This window comes from Olea europaea, chromosome 4 (assembly GCF_002742605.1).
Source record: "Olea europaea var. sylvestris chromosome 4, O_europaea_v1, whole genome shotgun sequence".
Taxonomy (NCBI): domain Eukaryota; kingdom Viridiplantae; phylum Streptophyta; class Magnoliopsida; order Lamiales; family Oleaceae; genus Olea; species Olea europaea.
The window spans coordinates 14,342,498-14,362,592 of record NC_036240.1 but is presented as its reverse complement, the minus strand read 5'-3'; the positions used below and the strand labels follow the sequence as shown (position 1 = coordinate 14,362,592).

The 20,095-nt window shown below is 35.5% G+C and overlaps 4 protein-coding genes across 4 annotated transcripts; 1 reads left to right on the top strand and 3 right to left on the bottom strand.

Moving 5' to 3' along the window:
- Window positions 1-96: 96 nt before the first annotated feature.
- On the bottom strand, window positions 97-5,406 carry LOC111393720 (mitochondrial import receptor subunit TOM40-1-like). The gene is made up of 10 exons (XM_023019398.1): window positions 5,122-5,406; window positions 3,464-3,545; window positions 3,233-3,332; window positions 3,053-3,148; window positions 2,916-2,966; window positions 2,615-2,680; window positions 1,636-1,737; window positions 1,274-1,342; window positions 1,092-1,175; window positions 97-570 (listed from the first exon to the last, which is right to left on the bottom strand). The coding sequence occupies exons 1-10, from the start codon at window positions 5,264-5,266 to the stop codon at window positions 436-438; spliced, it is 930 nt and encodes a 309-aa protein (XP_022875166.1). The 5' UTR covers window positions 5,267-5,406; the 3' UTR covers window positions 97-435.
- A 2,100-nt stretch (window positions 5,407-7,506) lies between these two features.
- Window positions 7,507-11,096, top strand: LOC111393071 (oligoribonuclease). Its single transcript, XM_023018472.1, has 6 exons — window positions 7,507-7,621; window positions 7,682-7,696; window positions 7,879-8,010; window positions 9,535-9,599; window positions 9,872-10,129; window positions 10,578-11,096. Exons 1-6 carry the CDS (start codon window positions 7,507-7,509, stop codon window positions 10,695-10,697), a joined length of 705 nt encoding a protein of 234 aa, XP_022874240.1. The 3' UTR covers window positions 10,698-11,096.
- An 89-nt stretch (window positions 11,097-11,185) lies between these two features.
- LOC111393721 (glyoxylate/succinic semialdehyde reductase 1) lies at window positions 11,186-15,496 on the bottom strand. The gene is made up of 8 exons (XM_023019399.1): window positions 15,150-15,496; window positions 14,426-14,536; window positions 14,233-14,334; window positions 13,596-13,697; window positions 12,788-12,903; window positions 11,943-12,021; window positions 11,689-11,859; window positions 11,186-11,504 (listed from the first exon to the last, which is right to left on the bottom strand). Exons 1-8 carry the CDS (start codon window positions 15,255-15,257, stop codon window positions 11,415-11,417), a joined length of 879 nt encoding a protein of 292 aa, XP_022875167.1. The 5' UTR covers window positions 15,258-15,496; the 3' UTR covers window positions 11,186-11,414.
- Window positions 15,497-15,985: 489 nt separating this feature from the next.
- On the bottom strand, window positions 15,986-16,933 carry LOC111394091 (zinc finger BED domain-containing protein DAYSLEEPER-like). Its single transcript, XM_023019872.1, has 3 exons — window positions 16,370-16,933; window positions 16,228-16,295; window positions 15,986-16,141 (listed from the first exon to the last, which is right to left on the bottom strand). The coding sequence occupies exons 1-3, from the start codon at window positions 16,929-16,931 to the stop codon at window positions 16,109-16,111; spliced, it is 663 nt and encodes a 220-aa protein (XP_022875640.1). The 5' UTR covers window positions 16,932-16,933; the 3' UTR covers window positions 15,986-16,108.
- Window positions 16,934-20,095: the final 3,162 nt, after the last annotated feature.

The following is a 20,095-nucleotide window of genomic DNA, read 5'->3' as shown; positions in this document are numbered from 1 at the left end:
GGTTTTTTCTTTTTTTAGTTTTTTTTTTTTTTTTTTTTTGTGTTTTGGGGGGGGGGGGGGTGTTCAAGCAGCTCATTCTCAGGTAAATAACCTATAAATGTGAAGTTGAATGTACTTCTGCACATGGCCTAATTATTTGAAGGACCCAGTATTACTTCTGCACTATTGGAATCGCAGGAATTCACCTATAAATAAAAGGATGTCAAAGTGCAAAGAGAGCAAAAGAAAGGATTGATTGTACAAAGACACCCTCTTTCTTCTAAAGGTAAGACAAAGGGACAGGTATTCACTAGCCAAAGGTTTAGACCAATTGCAATTAATCACCATGTTGCTCACTTCCAATTGATAACTGCCTATTATACAAGTGTTCACTTCCACTTTTTTGGAAAAGAAAAAAGGGATAAAAGGGGGATTCAGTTTTCTTCAGTGCCGTGATTAAAATAAAACAGTATCTTTTAATGAGTTGATCCTTACCTCAGCAGAAAGAATAAAATTAAGACCCATGTTTAACCGCTCTTCAAGAAGAGCAGCCACGCAACCATTAGAATCTATCTTTCCTCTTAGACGACACTGTAAGATGAATGAGAAAAATCAGTCATTTAAGAGGACTCAGAACAAGTTGGTATCAAAGATCTGTTCTAGACAATTAAGATTGAAAATTTTCAAATGCATGACGAACAGATGTCAAGTAGTATGGAAGCAATTGAATCTCCTAGCCAAGGTAATAATATTTTCCGACCATGATGAGATGCATGTATGAAGATGATCTTACTTGTGCAGAAGGAGAGGGTGTCAATAAATAGTAAATACTCTTACAGATAAAAATAATCCATCAGAATGAAAGATTCCAAGAGTTCTAACTTCTAACAACAATAAAAAAAGTGGAGATTAAATTTCACATTTTTATGCTGGACTGTGTCATATGTACTTGGACGAGAATAATTATCAAATTACATCAATGCTCTATTTTACATTATCTGACCATATTACTAGCTCATTCACAACATGTGAGATCACAAAATATAAATATGAGTGATGATAAACTGAATGAAAGGGATGGAACTCTATAGAACATGAGGGTCTGAAGTTACCTGCCGAAGGATGTAATCATAACCAAAGCTAGCAGTAACATCTCTAGACATATAGTTGTACATGAAGTCTGATGCTAGAGAAACCTACATGTAAGATACCATTCCAAGAACAGATAAGAGACAAAAATGGAACTTACACATGCCAAACTACATAATATCTTACAAACTGCTAAAAATTTCACCTTTTCAGATATTTTCTGAACATAGCTTAGAGCAACCATCCCAGTGCTAGCAACTTGTCCAGTTGCCACCTGCAAGTTAAACAACAAATACAATTACACATCGAAAACTGTTCAACTAGAGAGAAACAAAAACATGCGCATCAAAATTGAAATTTTTTAATGGTATAAGAAAAAATCCAAGCACACACTTTTTCCCCTTTGAATGAGCAACTAAAAAGGAAATGAAAACTATATTTGCAAAAAAAAAAGAATACCAACTAATTGAGATCAGGTATAAACATCAAGTGAATACATTAAATATATAAGATAAATGTGCATCAAATTTAGGGCAAGTCTCATATAGAAAGTGAAGAAAATTGTACCATCTTGTCTGTGTTGTAGCGGGCAGCATATCCAATGCCAGATTTTCGATGTTGACCAGCCCAGAAGACCTCACCACCCAATGACAGGTGAGGGCTCACACTCTGCAAGTGTACAACAATTACATTAAGATGACTGAACAGCCTTTTATTTCTCAGATACAAAAGCGCCACCATTATTCAAAACTACTGGAATAAAACGAGTGACATGCAGAGATGGTTTGTCACAAGTGGCACATCTCATAAAAAGTTGCTTAGCTAACAAAATAAGACAGAAAGCAAACCTACAAAATAATTGTGATTAAGAATAAAATCTGAAGATGACAATACAAATGCTTACATATTCATAAACAACATTAACCAGGGTGCTAATATGGCATTTCATCAGAAGTGTCAACAGATGTTTAGCATGATAATCAAGTTACTACCAATAACAAACTTTCTTTTCTACTTTCAATTAGTAATGTATGAAACAGCAGTGTTTCATGACAAGCTCACAACGTTATTTACATTTGAAAAATCAGGTTCCAGTCCCTTGATCAAGGAGATAAGCCAGTGCATAGAACACTGTAGAATTCCTGTTGCACTTCACGATTTTCATCCAAGTTGCTCTAATACTATGCATTACAACCTCGAGATCGTTGGAATTCACTTATTTCTCTCAAGGGTGGCGTAGCAACTAGCAAGCTTCATAAAATAGGCTCTCATAGTCCTGGAATATGGTATCAATCCTTGTGGACTAGAGGGAAAGGAACCCAGTATGCTTAGGCAGACATGTCATCTATTTCAACTGAATGCTCAGTGCCATTCAATCTCTCAAAAAAATTCATTCACACGGAACGTCATAGAGGTCTCTAAATTGTATTTATAAACACTGAAAAGCTAATAAAGTACATATTTCCATAAATAGAATCTCCAGTTTCCTAGTGCATGTACAAGTAATCGAAAATGAAATTTTGAAAATAAGTTTGAGATCATTTACCTGGATGTAACTTGCACCAAATAAGGCTCCATTTCCTAATTGAAATTGAGTCCTATAATCTGATCCCTGTACATAAGTTAAAATGGGGACACAATTAGCTCCTAACTTGTCACACAAAATGTTACACTGGCATCAGTTGTTGGCCACTATATGTGATGTATGATGTTGCATGCCATCTGGACATACCCATATAGCAGTGCATTACTTTATATGTAGATACAAGGTTACACAATAAATACATAAATTTCTGAAATGCATCCAAACGACATGCTATAACTTTCGAAGAAGTTAAAAAACTAACCTTATAATCAAAATTGACCATGCCATGTGACATATGTGGCTCATGCGTAAGCTAAAGAAAAAACGAACACTTATCACCAGCTTTTAAACAATTGTAATGGGAAAAAGATCATTGAGTAATTGACAAATAGATTGTACTTGAGCATTGCCCTTCATAGTAAGATTCTCGGACAAATCACACTTCAATCTTGCATTCACTCTCCCATCTGTCAATACCCTCCCAAAAAGCATCAACTGCCAAAGAACAAGCCCCGTGAATTAATAAAACCACATGTTTCAGTAAATGCAAATGAATAGTATAAGGGAAAACATAAAAACCTTTGGGTCTATGAAGTTAGCACCAAACTCATAGTGAGCAGTGGGAATTTTAATTGTTTCAGATGACTGAGAAGGAATTTCTGTGGGGCCCATCATCACACTGATGAACAGTCAAAAGGCACATCCGGTAATCATTAACATAAGGATAAGGAAACCCCACCCAAAAAGAATTAGAAAAAAGGGGGAACTAGAGTACAGGTAAAAACATTAATATAGTAGCAGGAAAACTACCTGTGACTCAATGAAAATTTCTGATTGAGCCCTTTAGTAAAATCAAAGCGCATCCCTTCAAAAAGTTCTGGCTTGAGAGACACTGCCAATTACATCCAAGACAATTAGCATTTCACCAATTGAATCTACATGAATCAAAATTCAAACTATTTATTTAAATCGTTAGCAGTCTGATAATAACTTTTGAAACACAAGGAAGAGTTCAGACTTGTGAGTTCTGAAAAGGTAGAAGGCTAAAATCTGATGACTAAGTTATGAAGCCATCGCTGTACTTTTAACTCCTCAGACAGGATGACAATTTCATTAGTATTTTCTCCATTTGTGTATCATAAACTAAAGTACATCCATATTCAGTTCTTCGTGGCATTTTCAGTATCCTCAATATTAGGAATTTCACCAGCATAAGCTGGTTTAAGCAAAATAGAGTAAACATCACATTCTCATTCGCAAGGAACGTATAGAACCATTCACTAATGCATCTATAAAATCAATGCAGTGACATTAGTAACCTTTATATACCTATCAACCTCTCTTGGTTATGAAAGCAAAGTTCATATTTAAAATATTATATTGCGATCCAGAAGATGGTACTGGTAAATTCCCAAGCCCGTCCTATCACTTTTGGACGCCTTAATTACACCAAGCAACAAATAGATTTCTAGAACTGAAGAATACAAAGCATATTCACAGAGCCATGTGCAAGGGTAACAACTTATGCTGTGTAAAAAGACGTACGCATTTAATGTCAGCTCACTTACAAGTGAAGCCAGCTCACTTACAAGTGGAGCCAACTCATTACAGGTCAATGAGGCAAATAATCTCTCTAGAACAACAATCCTTTATGTAATTGAGAGACAGATTTCTCTTTGGTCTTAAATTCATTCCTCCCTACAGTTTTACTCAGCATATTTTTAAGTTACCATTTATTCTTAATTGCATGGAAAACACTTGGCTCATTATTAGCAGAAGAAAAGAAAGCAACTCCATTATACCTTATTTATTTCTATGATGACAAAGTGTTTAACCATTTAGATCAAAGAATAAAAATGGCAAAATTTTAGAAGTGGGTAGCAATACGAGAATCTTCCATTCAAGCATTTTGGCTCCCGCATTGTCCTAAGCAAACAAAATTCTCAGGTTAAAAAAAATAAAAATAAAAAATACTTGGCCTCCATTTGAATCCTAATTCATGGATGAAAACAGCAAAATCTGCAAAAACTAAATTTCACTTTCATTACCTTCTAATGAAATAAATGTTGAGCCTTTGAATGATGTCGTATATCATTGAAAAGGACAGAAATAATTGTATAAGATAGGTCTAGGTTCCATACATATTTATGAATACACCTTTACTCAGGGTCCTCCTTTCGAGCCAAACTGTTAAAAATGATTTCCCTAGTATTTCCTCACTGTAACACTGGATTCGAACTAAGCCCGTGAACTAGAATGAAATGAATCGTTACCCGGGCTTGACATTCTAATTAGATATGATTTAATGCAAAGGGAGAACTAATCAAAACTATATATTACCCCTCAGCATTACGTAGAAACAATAAATCAAGAACGGACGGGAAAATCGCGAAAATAAAATCTAAAGCTGAGATTAAAAAAAAAAAGGGACAGCATTTAAAATTAAGATTAAAAGATAATGCACGAACTGAGAGCTTCGCGGTGAATCTCCTCATATGGAATAGGGCAAGGAAGGTTCATGTAATCGACTTTCTGCGCTTCGGCCGCTGCTGGACTAGAACCGGCCGCCGGTGGAGCTGTTGCAGTAGTAGGTGGATTGATAAGTGTAGCCATTTCCGATTGGAAATTTGACGGTATTCGAGTTACGGAGTTGAAGAGTAAAAGAAGAAGAAGAGTGATTTCTTCTTCTTCTTGAGCGGCTGCGTAGCAGTAGAGGGTGTGTGGGTGAGTCGAAAAAGAAAAACCCTTTGCCCCAAATACCAAAAACCCCTAAACCCGCCCGTCTGTGATTTGACCCCGGCCCGTTTTCTGAGATACTGTCACGTGCCACTTCGGGTGGTTGTACGAATACGAGGATACAATAAACGGACGTGGAATAGATTGGAATCATTGAGATATTATTTTTTCCTTTCCATTAATTAAAAATATAAAATATTAATATTTGTATAAGCAACTACATATTATTTGTTGCTTGGTAATTAGCATCGAGTTTTGCGAGTTGAAGTTTGTCTTCAAAATTATCTTCGAAAAAGCATCTATTCTTTAGGATGTATTAGCGAGATAAAGATATCGAGTTTGGTCAATTTTTATTTATCATTTCATTCGTAAGAAGACTTTCATTTTCCTAAAGCCGTAACTTTTTATGGAGATGCAAATTTTAAATTTTTTTTTTAGTAACAATTATCTCATTGGATTACATTTTTAAAGCTTTCCGACTGTCCATCTTGGGTTTTTAACGAGAGAAAGTGATTTCTCGAAAATAACGCAAGTTTCAATGTTGACAAGACACTTTTTTGGGTCGATGAGTCTTCGTGCTAGGATTTAAAAAAAAAAAAAAAAAAATCTCCTAGATCTTAGCTTTCATGTTGCCATCCAACCATTTGTGAAAAAATTCTATCAGGATGCTTTAATTTAAGGTCAATGAAATCCCACTTCCCTTAAATCGTTTCATAAAATCTATCTCATTAAGAATTTTTGAAATGATTAATTAAAGAAATCTCAAATCACATTCTAAAATAATTAGTGTTTATCCAAGTCTAAGCCCTTGTTTGTTTCCCATTTTTTCCTCTACTTTCAAAAGAAATAAAGCCGTTTTGGGCTCACCTGACATGATTTCCATAACTTGCATCTCACATTTGGCTTAAAAAAGTGTACACAACGGTTGGAAATCCCATTTTCATTTTGAAAAAATGTGCAGCTAACACAAGCTAAAAAAATTTTTTATCGAGCTAATATGGTTGCTATCTTTGCACATTGTTCTCCTTTCTCAACATTGTCCCTGCGGCGACATGTTTAACTCGCATTTCCACATGCAAATGGGGATTGCTTGTGTGAAAAAAAAAATGGAGCTTCAGTCGGATAGAAAAAATATGATTCCAAAAATATTCGGTTTGGTGGCCTTTCCCCTCAATTGCCCCAATCTCAATTATTTTTGCAATTGTCGCGTTAACGAGAAGCCTAATGTCTGTGGAAATTTTGTTTCTTGGCGTCGTTCTTGTTGTCTATTGTTGACGAATAATACAACACCACCAATAACAAACTAATCCAGGTTCCCAATAAATATCGACGAACTATATACTTCACACAATATTAATAACTAATTAACATAATTATATGCTATTGTGATTTGTGAAGACTGAGTTTTGCCAACTACTGAGTGTTTCTGACACTATTTTAGTCTAAAATATGTATAAAAGCCATATGACGACCAAGATTTTGAACTAAACCTATACAATGGACACAAGGATATTAAAGAAGAAAGAAGAGAAGAATCAAAGCATGTAATATGTAATCCCCTTTTGCTTCCTCAAGCCTCAAAGGCACCCCCACTTTGACTTTTTGAGGAAGAATTGGCTCTTTTTTGATAAATGTTCACTTTCATACTCCATTTTTAAACTGTGTTTATTTTTCACTTTGCTTACCAAGACTAACCAAATTGAGGAAATGAAATTTTCTTAATTTTGATAAAAGCAAATTATAATAAATTGGAGGAACTTTACAAGCAACACATGGAAGCACGCTACAGTAGATTATCAAGTATATAAAGAGATTAAACTATTACATAGTGTATGGAGAGACTGGGGAAGGAGGTGGGTGGGTATTTATATATGATACATCTTCATCAGCTTGGTCATTTTCTGATGGAAAGTAAATTGTATTTGCAATATTTAAGTTTAGTAATTGGTCTTGAATTCTTAAGTTTCAGCATTGTTATCATTCCACAAAGTTAAACAGGAGTAATGATTTTATTTCTTTATATTAATTTACCCCAACAGACTACCACACATGCTGGGGTTTTTGTTAGTAAGTCTCCAGGAGCTTATTGAACAAAGAGTAGCATATTTCTAGAAGAAATGGATGAGCTGTCAAATGCCTTCTCAGTGCTTGAGCTGGATATGGAAGATGCTAAGGAACATACTATGATTGCCACCGCTGCTGATGGTGATGGTGAAAGAGTCAAGAAACAAGGTCCGCAATGATTTTATTTTAAAGATACTGGAGTCTTCTCTATTGTTCCCTTATTTTTAGAATGTGGGGTGAAAGGTCTGTTGCTTACTACATGAAGAATAAATCTAATTTTTTTCTCAAATTTTAAGGCTAATCAAAATCTAAATAGTATCATGACGATGAAACTATAACATTCAACCGTTTCTGCATAACCATGGACAAATATAGTATTTTATCTGTTTGCATGGTTTGTCAGAAAAATTATTTTCATGATGCAGATAATGGTAAGATAAAAGACAACCACTCAGGAGATGGAAACTCATCAAAAAGTGGGAACGAGGGTGAACAGAGCTCTGAACTGATTCGAGAAGAGTACAAGTCGCCACTTGTGTGGATTGACCTTGAAACGACTGGCGAGTATTTGATCTTCGGGCTGTTGAAATGAATATTGGTATTCTGCATATCATGGATCACCATGTAATGGTAGTTCCTTATAGATGTTGATAGAGTATACCCAAATATTGAGGCAGGCTGTGCCTACTAGAATATAAACTAACTGTGTTCTTATTAGTTTTGAAGAGGAGTCCTACTTCGTTGTTTGTTGGAATGTTTCATATGCTGACTTGAATTTGGGCTGTTATGAGGGATCTCATCCATTAATGTAGTTGGGTTGCAATTGCTGGCCGATTCACATTTCTTATCCCATAACAAAAACTGAGATCTTTTCATTATGGAGCACGAATGGTGCTGACACTCTTTTCTTAAAGCAAAGACCAAGAGTTCCTTTTTGTCCTAGCAGCTGTTTGATTCCCGATCGTTGATAAAAGTAAAAGTGGTTCAAATATGTACTCATTTTTCGTTCCTTACTCCAGGTTTGGTTTTCCATGACCTGCCTGCTTCACTTGTTCCTTCCATTGTTATTTTCCTGCACATCGCACTTTGACTTTCATGTAAATATGCCATGTCCTTGTGTTTGTGGGAGAACCTTTCAGGTTCACTTTCAACCTACCTTGTCTATTCTGTAAGTAGGTTCCATGGCCGTGATGTGACATCCCCCTGAAAAAGAAAAAACTGAAAAATGCTCAGTTTCTTTAGTTTGTATGCAGTGTTGTGCTGATCTCTTCTTCTGAATAGCCTTCTCTTGCCGACGTTAGTCTTCTCCAACATTCTTTTCTTAAGTTATCGTCCCTGTTGTACATTTTTCCCGGACAGCTATGGGAGTGGGTGATTGTTACTAAAAGCTTACAGTAGATCCACTAGAGGATGATTGGCTCTATAATTTCTTCTCTCTCTAAGCCAAAGTAGAATTACTTCTGTAAAATCAGTTAAAGCTTTGCATTACTTCACAATTAATCTCCCTTTGGCTCAATTTAAAATAAAGAAAAAGAAACGGAATGGAATATTCTTCTGGTGGTTATTTCTGCTAAGCCTATAGTTTTCCTTTTCTATTAATAGTCCATTTTCACGGTAATGTGGGGCTTTGTCACTTGCATTCAATTGGCTAGTATATATTTCATTTTGTCTTTTCAATTAACAGATTATATATTCCATGACTTAAAAAGTTCAATCCTTGTAGCCTCATTGCTCTCAATTAAAGAGCCTTGTGAGTGCTAACAGGATCTCTTCCAGTTCCTACATACATACTTGATTTCTAATTTGATTTCTTGTATCCTTTGCCTCAATACAGACGAATTAATCTTGTGATTCGGGGGTGCTGAAAACTTTCTTGCTTTTACATTTGTGTTTTCGTCTTTTTATATTTCTTGCTCTGGTTAAAAGAAAACCAAGATAGACAGCATAGAAAATAATCCCTTTTTGCTTAGTTTACTTTAGCGTTCTTCATGACAAATGGCAGAAAAACAATTGCTTAAATCATGATTTATTAGAAGAAACGCTATAATTGTGTGAGATCCTTTCTCGTTATTTCTTTTTTGCTGGTTTGAATATTGAAGTTGATAGAATATTAGAAATTGCTTGTATAATTACAGATACTCAGATAGCAATTTAACCAAGTTAATTGAGGTAACTGTATCCTTTCTTGCTGTAATTTTTTCTGTAGTCATATTTTCTTCTCATTTTATTGTGCTATCTTCAGTTTGCGTTTTCTGAATTTTGATTCTTGTAATGTGTTTTCCCATCTTCTGTGGCTGGAAGTTTAGCAATCTGTAAAAACTAAAATTTGTTCATGCATTAATATCTTCATGTTCAAGCTTTCTTCGTTAATCATCCCTATTTCGCGTAGATATAGATTTGATTTGACGGTTTGAATAGGGAGAAAAACACAAGAATATAATTTTTCATGATTCAATTGCACAATACTCTAAATCCTTCTTCACAGGAATGCCACCAAATAATTACATATCTTGCTTTCAGAATGAAAAAAAGAACTTCATATCTTCCCAAATGAATCTCTATATGAGAGTAAACCACCAACTGCTGGGTATCCTTTCTTGTGGGATTATATTTGTAATATCATGTAAAGCGGTTAACTCCTGGAAAAATTTCAAGAGCAGACACAAACTAGATAAAGTAAGAGATTTAACCTGAAATCTATCCTATAAATTTATAGTAATATACGCTTACTGATGAGGCTTATGCTTTGATTTTACAAAGGAGAAAGTGTGTCCTTCCAACAAATGTTATTTCATATTTCTAGCAACAGTATTTTTCTTATCATGATGTTATTGGAATGTAACACTTCATTTTGCTCCCATACATCATTCTTCTTATCGACTTTAAGGAGCATGTTTAACTAAGTTTAATAAGCAAGTTTAAAAATAAACAATTTACTTGTTTTGAAATTAAGATAAGATTTACTTTCAAAATTATACCATTTTTTACTTTTAACTTTAAAAAGTAACATCCGAATTGATTTGAAAACACAGTCACCTAAACATGACTTCTACTTACTTTTAACAGTAATGAAACATGCTCTAGCTCTAGTGAATTTCCGAAGCTGCTTCATTTTCGAATATGACTATACAACAAAAATGCTTCTCGGAAGGAAAGCAAACACAGGGCTCCGGATGACATCAAGGAAAGCATAGCAGAACTCAAGTACTACAAGAACATATTCAAACCCAAGTCGGAGAATTGATAATGGTAGAGATTTGCAGATTGAGATTTTTGAGCTCGTTCAGTTTTAACACTCAGTACAAATACTGGAGTCGAATGTGGAAAGACACCGTTTCTCCTTCTTACGTGGAGCGACTTGTGTAATTTTGTCCTCACAATAAGAGAACTTAATATGAAGTGTTTCGTAACTTTGCAACACATCTCACGTGGTTGGCTACTAACCGCTAGAATCAACCTAATACTTCAATTCTAAACAGGGTTCTTTACGGTTCATTTTTCTTGAGTGATTTTTTCTCACATTTTCTGGAAGAGGGACTCTAGGGAATCAAATGCAAGCCATCACGGCATGAACAGGTCGACACATGTTGAGACTTAAATCAGTGTGGACAAGTTCGTGAGCTAAAATATTTTCTAGTCTGCAAGGAATTACCCGTATTGGCTCAGCATGATTGCACCTGAGCCTCGTTAGTGCCGGATAATTTTAGTCACAATATTCTGTACTGTTTGTGCTATTCTGAAATATTTTGGTTTTGCATACCACAATATTCTCAAAAGTTTCACAATCTCAAAATCAAAGGGAATTCAAGAAAAATCTTCCACGCGTAGCAATGCACTTGTGGATATACCAATTAATCTTTTTTTTTTGCTTTCAAGTATGACCACAATGCTATATATATTCCACGATCATGGAGAAATTTCTGCGCATAAATGCTACGAGTCCCAATTCAGATGAGCAGTATTAGCCTGAACTTTTGGAACCTTTTACAGTCTCGTGAACAGCTGAAAAGTCCAGGTCCCCCAATCCCATGCTTCTGGCTTTCTTGAATGCCTACACACAAAGGAACAATTGAAATTTGAAGAAAATAAAATCGAACATGTTTCATGTATTGTGATTTTCCGTGTTCTCGGTTCTTGCCCAGATTGCCGTAATGAGAATGGCTACAAAGTTTGAATGCTTGTTTTAACAACTGGAAGCATCATAATAAATGAGCATGAATTAACTAATGTGGTACCTCGTTAGCAGCAGCTGCAACAGGCATTGGCACCGCATTTTCATCCCCAAGGGCAAGAGCCAACCTCATGTCCTTCTGCTGATGTTTCAAAGGAAAGGCAGGGGAATAACTACTCTGGATCATAGACGGCCCCTTCAATTTGAACATTGGATTTGCAATTGCGCCAAGGTCCTGAAGGGAGAACCAACCAGAAAAACAGTTGAATGCCAATAGAAGGTGGAAAGGATGCAGTGGATCTATGTCTGTGTTCTTACCAAGACATCAAGAAGTGTTTGGGAGTTCAATCCACTTTTGTCGGCCAGCACAAGACCCTCTGAGAATGCATTCATCACACTGCAAAGTAGGAAATAGTAAATGAAGCATCAAGCCAGCAATTAGACACCTACAACGTGTTTGGAAATGAGGATTGAATAGAAGTCGCTACTAGTAAGAATAAACTAAATCTTGTGCACTATATTGTCCAAACAGCACTTAAACATCTTTGCAAAATAGAAAGACAACTACAAAGTAATATCTTCCAAGAAGCAGAAAAACTGTAAAACAAATTGTTGAAGTACTTGAATGCATAATTATTCGGTATGAGTGCAAAAACTATGTGATACAAGATCAGTCAGTTCAATACATCAAAACAATTTCATGAAATATCTATGTTGAGATGAAAATTGGAATTTTTATGTAATTCAGTTAAGTTCGATCAGTTAGCTATATGGATGTACATGCAAACCAAAATATAAAAACTGCACTAACCATAAGTAGAATTAGAGGGCACCCTGGCCCATTATGTTAAATCAAACATATATAGGGGTGATGGTTGGAGTGGTGAGGGTGGTAACAGTGGCTGGGAAGCATTATTGTACAACGTAAATTAGGTAAAGAAATAATTACTTCCTCTTTACATAATTGAACACCCACTTTAAGAAGGCCAAAGTTTTTAAGGAAAGAGTTGAACATTTTCAAAATGATTTTGTTATTTAAGTGAAGTTAGTATGTGAAAGCATCATTTGATTATTAGTTGACTTAAGGAAAAAGTAAATTATGTCGAGACAGGATATGCAATTTGTGGCAGAGTAAGGTGTTATAATAATGAAGGCATCATTACCTGCCCATTACCATGTTGACGACAAGTTTCATTTTCGCACCATTTCCAACAGGTCCCAAGAAAAATGATTTTTTCCCCAAGACATCAAAAGCAGGCAGCACTTCTTCATACAGTGCCTGCAATTCAAACAAACAGAACATTAAACATTCATTCATTTCCAGCCAAAAAGAAGGATCAATTCAAAAGTTACCGGCTGTTGCATTCATGTACAGTTCAAGAAACATTCATGCTTTAAAGTCAATGCATCTAAATTTAATGACTTATTGGTAAGATATTAACTGCCATCAAATGTGCATATTCCAAATAAAGAGGGTTTCTGCAGGTTCCTTTAGGAGCCTAAATGATGTTAGGTTCATTTCTAATCAAATGAGTTATAAAGCTATGAAGGAATTTCAGTTAATTAGACCTCAAATTCCCCAATTTATGCCGCAGCAATTCTGCAGCTGTGTACCTGGAGAAAAATCACTGGCTAAATGTATCAACCACAAGGGATTCTTGCTTTATCTTTCTAACACTGGTACTGCGTTTGGTAGGAGGAAGGAAAGGGACATTAAGCAAAAGGTAATTTATGAGAAAAAATGATTTTCTTTCCATTGTTTAGTTAAAAGCGAAGGATCTGTAACTGGGAAAGCAGGCATATAAAAGAGCCGTCCACCCCACTGTTCTTATCAATTCCTTTTGATTCGCAATCCAAGTATAGTTTCAAAATCCCTTTCAATTCTCATTTATATCTTCCTACGAATAGAATATGGTGAACAAGCCTTAGGACATCAACCATGGAAATGACAAATGAAACGAGAGAATTCACCTTTTCTCCGGCAGCAAGAATCACCAATTGACCATCTTCAGCAGGCTTTTTGCTACCCGACACTGGAGCTTCAAGGAAATAACCACCCTTTGACGTGATTGCCTGAAAGCATCAGAAGATAATAGTATTTAATGACCGACATGAATGTACCTTTCTTGGTCGTGTTCCGTTTCCCATTTCCATCTGATTAAATTCAAGAATTATATATGTAAGCTAAAATTAAAATAATAAATACACATTTTCCATCAGTAAAACGCATCCATAGAAGCTTGGAGATCGATGACATCAATTGACTTAAAAATCTTAAAAGATCCAGTCACCATATTATGTTTCACGTGGATGAGCACAACGCTACTGCATCATCACTAATGTAAAGGATTCAAAGGGTAAATAGTTCTTCATAGCTGCGATCTGATCTATCTGGAAGTTAGAAAGTTAATCTTCAGAGCCAAATTTGTTTCATGAAAAAGTACATGCATGTAAATATGTATGTTGTGCTTCGTTTTCACGTGTGTTGAGGGAGATAACTTCACTTAAATTCTGTTAGCTTCCAAAAACAGAAAGTATCATTGAGAAAGCACATCAAAGAATTCAAGTTTACACAACAGAAGACTCAGTAGAGGCAGCCAATTCTAACCTCACTAATTTTTGAGGAAGTCTCGGCATCAACAGTTGACATGTCAATGTATCCTTTTCCAGGACCCATTTGCTCTAGAACACTGTCTTTATCGAAAACCACCTAAATGTGACCAAAACATGGCATTATGACTGAGATACTCCAAATCACAAGGTTATTCACATAAATTATTGATGAGCAATTATCAACTAACTGAAAGGGCTGCAGCCGGATCAGACAACATTCCAATGGTATACTTGCATTTCTTAATTATTGCTGCAGGACTTTCCCCTACAGAAGCTCCATGCTCCACCAATTCATCGCACTGCATATAGGTAAGATAAAATAATTTCTCGGAAAGGTGCTAAATTATTTAGACACAAAGGTGATTGTTTATATGAATTTGTATCTAAGTAACTATAGAATTAAAGAAGTTAAAGCTTTCAGTTGCTGCTTCTCCGAAATGTTGTAACACAATAAAACGGGATCGAGGAAGAAATTTTTGGATCGGACAAATAATTCTTTAGCTTATCCATCGTTGGAGGTAAACAATTTCTTTTGTAGAGGGTCATAAAAGAAATTATCAATAACAATGAAAATTGAATTTAAGAATTAGTCATAAATCAAAATAGGAAAAATATTCCAATCACGCATTACATAAGAGACTTTTAAACCTCATTAGTTAATCTTCCCCTCCCCAGTAACTAATTGTTTGATCAATAAATATAGTTCTGAATAATCCATAATATTCAGATACTCACTCAAATAATATCTGTAAAAAACAAACACTGAAAAAAAAGGAAGGAAAAAGAAAAAGACCCAATTTTCATACAAGATTATCATGAATCTGATAAAATATATTTATGAAAACACACAAATATTATCAGAAAAAATAGATCAATAATCCGTTAGATAACAAGTACTGTAAAATAATTTACCCTAGACAGAGTGCGATTCCAGACAGTAAGCTTAAATCCATGGCGAAGCAAGTTCATTGACATGGCCTTTCCCATTATTCCCATCCCCAAAAACCCAATTTCCTCCATTTCTATTAGATGCAAAACGAAGCCCACAAATGCAAACTCCCCTCTCCTCTCTCTATATATGCATACACAAAACAAGACAGACTACCACTACTCCAGTGTGCTACCTATGATTAGTATAATACTATAATAATACTAATAGATAATAGTAGAATATGTTATGATATATAATTTTCTTTTTCAATCATAATTCATTCCAACGCACTGACAATTTATTATATATTTAATTCTTGAATAAATTAATTTATAAAGTTTTATGAGTATTATCTGCTTGTTGTTTGCTAGTTTGTGACGGGGTTTCATTGTAATGTATGCATTAGCCCGTTAGGCACATGGGTTCCTGCCACGTGTTGTCTCTTTTCTTCCACTCGTTTTCTCTGGTTTTTGATTGGTCCGTTTGGCCTCTGCATTTCCACTGTTGTGGGAGAGGGAGAAATCCAGTGCGACGCCCTATAAATCATGGTATACATTCGTACATTGTTGGACTTGGTCGGTTCGGGATCGGTTCGTCCAAAATCATCACCGAACCATCAATTTTTTGGTCATACCATAACCGCACCATAATCACGAAAGTCGGTTCGATTTCGGTTCGTATCTCGGTTCAGCTCGGCTCGGGTCGTTAATAACCACAAAAATAAATTATTTTTAATTGATCCATCCGTCGAATTAAAATAAAAACAAAAACATGATACTAAGTTAATGTAGCGAACAACAATACATCCCAAATGAAAATGCAAAAAAATCCCAATTCTCAAACACAGTTACACAAAATCCAAATTTAACAAACAATATTCAATAACTCAAAAAAGCTTCAACTTCAATTCATATTCAATCTTCATTCTTCTCTACAACTCTTACTGGCATCCGTCAAAACTCAAAGTCGATTCCTATATAGTATATAAGAAATGTAAGTAGAGTAATAAATCAATAATCCATAATGTTTTTAATTAAATATTTAAACAAAAAAATGTACCTCTTCGTCAACATCCTCGTCATCAAACTTTGCACAAGCTCCGGAATATGATGAAGGACCAGAATTTTCTACACACAAAAGAGGAAAAAATTAGCAATAAAAGAAAGTGCATAAATAACAAACATAAAACAATACATCCTACCATGAATATCAGACCAAAGCCAATCTCGAGCACACATTAAAGCTTCTAAAGTCTTCGGGTGAAGCCTATTTCTATGTGGGCTCACAAATCTACCACTTGTACTAAATGCTGACTCGGATGCAACAGTAGATACTGGAATGGCTAATAAATCTCTTGCAACCTTCTGTAAAGTCGGATATTTTATTGAATTTGCTTTCCACCATGTCAATAGATCAAAACCGTCCACCCTAGGCAATACTGGCTCATCTAGAAAAACATCGAATTCTGTTTTTACATGATCAGCAGTAACAGAAAGGCTAACAAATGTATCAAAACCAGCCATGCGAGAATGTTTTCCACTAGTAGTAGACGACTCTGATTGTGAAGATGATGGAAACAAATATGTATTTTCTGTCGAACGATGTGGTCTCTTGTACTCTTTGAGCAACTTATGACCAAATGCTCTAACCTTTTCAACCTCTTCCTGAGCTTCATCTCCAAAAATCAAAGGAAAATAGTATTCAACTAGTTTCATCTTGTATCTAGGATCCAATATAGTTGCAACAGCTAGAATTTCATACATGCCACTTCAATATTTATCAAATTTTTCCTTCATGCTTGACGCCATCCATTTGATTTCATCGCAAGATGATGCGCTCCAATCACGGATTGCCAACTTTATGTCACAAATATTGGGAAAGTACAAATTATATGGCCATTCAAACCAATTAAAGAAGCAACTAATGGACTTGGTTCCATAAAGAAAGTCTTAACCATATTGCATCATTTCAATTGAGGTTTTCAATCTAAAACAATTTAGAAGAGAATGAAAGGCGTGAAGTGATGGGAATTAGTTGGTGGCACTCAATTTTTAAGGAAAGGAACTGCATAATAGAAGAAGTTAAAGAAACAAAGGAAGGTCATATCTATATCTAATCAGAAAATACAGATTGAACCTGTGGAGATGTGATGCCAATATAGTGGTTTAGAAAAATTACAAGCACATGGATGTCATTTAAAATTGTGGTAAAAACAAATATAAGCACCCAATGTAGCAAATAAAGATTTATTTTCCATATCATAACATCTCCTAGAGGAGCAAAGAATTAAACCTGTGAAATCAATTCAGTGTCAAAAGGCACAAAATTGTCCAGTCCCATCTTACTCTATAGGTAGCTCGTGTGTGCGTCTGTGCGTGTGTGTTTATATCCGATATTATTAAGAATTCAATTGCATTACAAGGTAAAAATACATGCAGAATTAGGGGAACAAGGATTGAATTCATGACATATCAATTAAATCTTGAATGTCAGGAACATATAGTTGCCTTAATGCTTTAATCAGTCCAAAGTTGCAATGCCTTTGTCTACATTAACAAAAGCATTTCTGACTTTTCAACCAAATGATATAATGGCTAAAATTACATAGATAAAATGCAACAGAAACTAGTTAACCACTTATGAACACTCATTACAAGCCTTGAGACATCGTGGATAGACGATTATGTGGATAGATGCTACGAACAATTGAAGAATGCCCCTAAAAAGGTTCAGTATTCAGACGAATTCTTTCATGTCCTCAATTTATATTAACTACTTAGAAAACAAAGCCTAACTTCTTTCAATCATTTCATCAAACACTTTCTTTGCAAAACCCATTTTCCCTAATGTCCCATAATACTAATGCAGTGAATTAAATCCATACTTCAACATGGGCGTGCACTTCAGTTCCTTCAAATATAGAAAAATTCAAATACAGCGAAAGCAGAAGAAGATGATTCGGTATTTCATTTACCTCAAATAGTGGTAGGACTGTTGGAGGCAGGAACAGTGGCTGTGTGCGTTTTTGTTGTAGGGTGAACCGGTGATGTCGTGAAGTTAACTGTCTGGACTCTGGAGGCGATGAGGCGTCAGGCGTGGAGCTATGGTTGCCGGCTGCGTGAGTGTGGCCTGTGTTTGTCTGTTTGATTTCACTGATTTGTGAAGTAAGGGTAAGAAGTAGGGTTCACACAATTACACTCTCATAAGTCATATACCCGAAGGTCCCGAACCCGATTCTATAATTTCTTATGGGTTATGGTAACTAGGCTGTGGGGAGTTGGGCTGGACGACTGGTATAGTGAATGTATTGGGCTGGGCAGAATTTTATTTTGGGCTGGATAAAAATAGTGGAAAGTCCAATAATTATTATTATTATTTTTTATTTTTTTTACGGGTAATAGGTTCGGTTTCGGGGCAAGGGTGTAAATACCATACCCGCCCCGCCCCATAGCGGTTCAGCAATATCAAATACCATACCCGCCCCATTGCACCATCGGTTCGATTTTTTTCGTCCCATTCGGTTCGGTTAACCACGGTTTTCAGTTTTGACAGTTCGAATTGCCATTCCTATCTTGGACCAATGAATTCTTTCACAGTGGTAACATACATTCTGCACTTAAAAACGTTAATAATTTTTGGCATATAAGAATTTCTTTTTTAAATGAAATATCTTCGTCATATATGAAGTTTTGAACTATATACAATTAAAAATTTGTAAGAGTAAGATATCATCTAATTAGTAAGTAAGTGGACCTAAAGAATCTGCATAATCGCTCTCAGGAAAAACTTTTTGTTGATCTAATTTGGTCCAATAATTTACTTGAATAGAGGCAAAATATGCAAATTCGACAGCTTTTTGTCCAATTTCTCGTGAAGTCAAATTCTCGTCAATACGGGTGAAGGGAGTGGCTCCCTGGCCTCTGATATAAATATAAAGAACATGACGAACATAATTAAGTTTTTATCTGTACTTTTTTTTGTGGAGAGAACATTGCCTAAAAACCTACCCATTAAGTATACATTTTAAATATTAAATCTTAAAACTCTTCTTTTCACAAATCAAGTGTTATTTCATTATTTAAATATTAATAATAATATTATAAAATTAAATTTTAGTCTAAATATTCAACCCCCGACCACCCCCATTTCATTCAAAACCCAATTTAGGGGGTGTTTGAGAGTGATTTTTCACTCGAAAAAATTGATTTTTTGACCGTTATTTCATTATTACAGTTGTAAAATTTGACTTCTTCTTTTATAGGTGGCTCCCACTTTTCTCCTAACAATCATAAAATCAATTCTCAAAATTGCTTCCAAACGGGGCATTAATTTCTAACCCTTTCTTCTCTCTCTTCCCTCTCTCTCTCTCTCTCTCTCTCTCTCTCTCTCTTTCTTCTCTCTCTCCCCTCTCTCTCTCTCTCTCTCTCTCTCTCTCTCTCTCTCTCTCTCTCTCTCTCTCTCTTATATCACCATCTCCACCCAATCCACCCCCTCTCTATATTTTGTCATCTAGTTATCCGTGAAGCTGCTGATGGAGTACTAGCCACCACCATCAAAGGCCAGTCCTGTTGGAGCCAGAAGATTTTCACGAATTAGCTCAAGCTAAGTTCACATTCTTGGTCGATCGGTTCATGGTTACCAAAAAAAGAGCTTTTACTGGTGATTTTAAAGGAGGTTCCAGTGCGCTTGCGGCTTCTGGTGGTCCAATTAATCAGCTTGACTCGAGCTAATCTTGATGGTGTTGACTGTACTAGAGAAGGAGGGAATTTAGGTGTTCAAGGTGAGTAAGGTGGTGGTAAAGGTGAGTACATTTGTAAATGTGGGGAAAAAATAAATTGTTGGTAAAAGTAGAGTTGGTTCAGGACTTGGTGGTTGAGAATTTAATGATGGTGGTGTTACTATTTAGGTGGTAGTTGTGGTGGTGTTT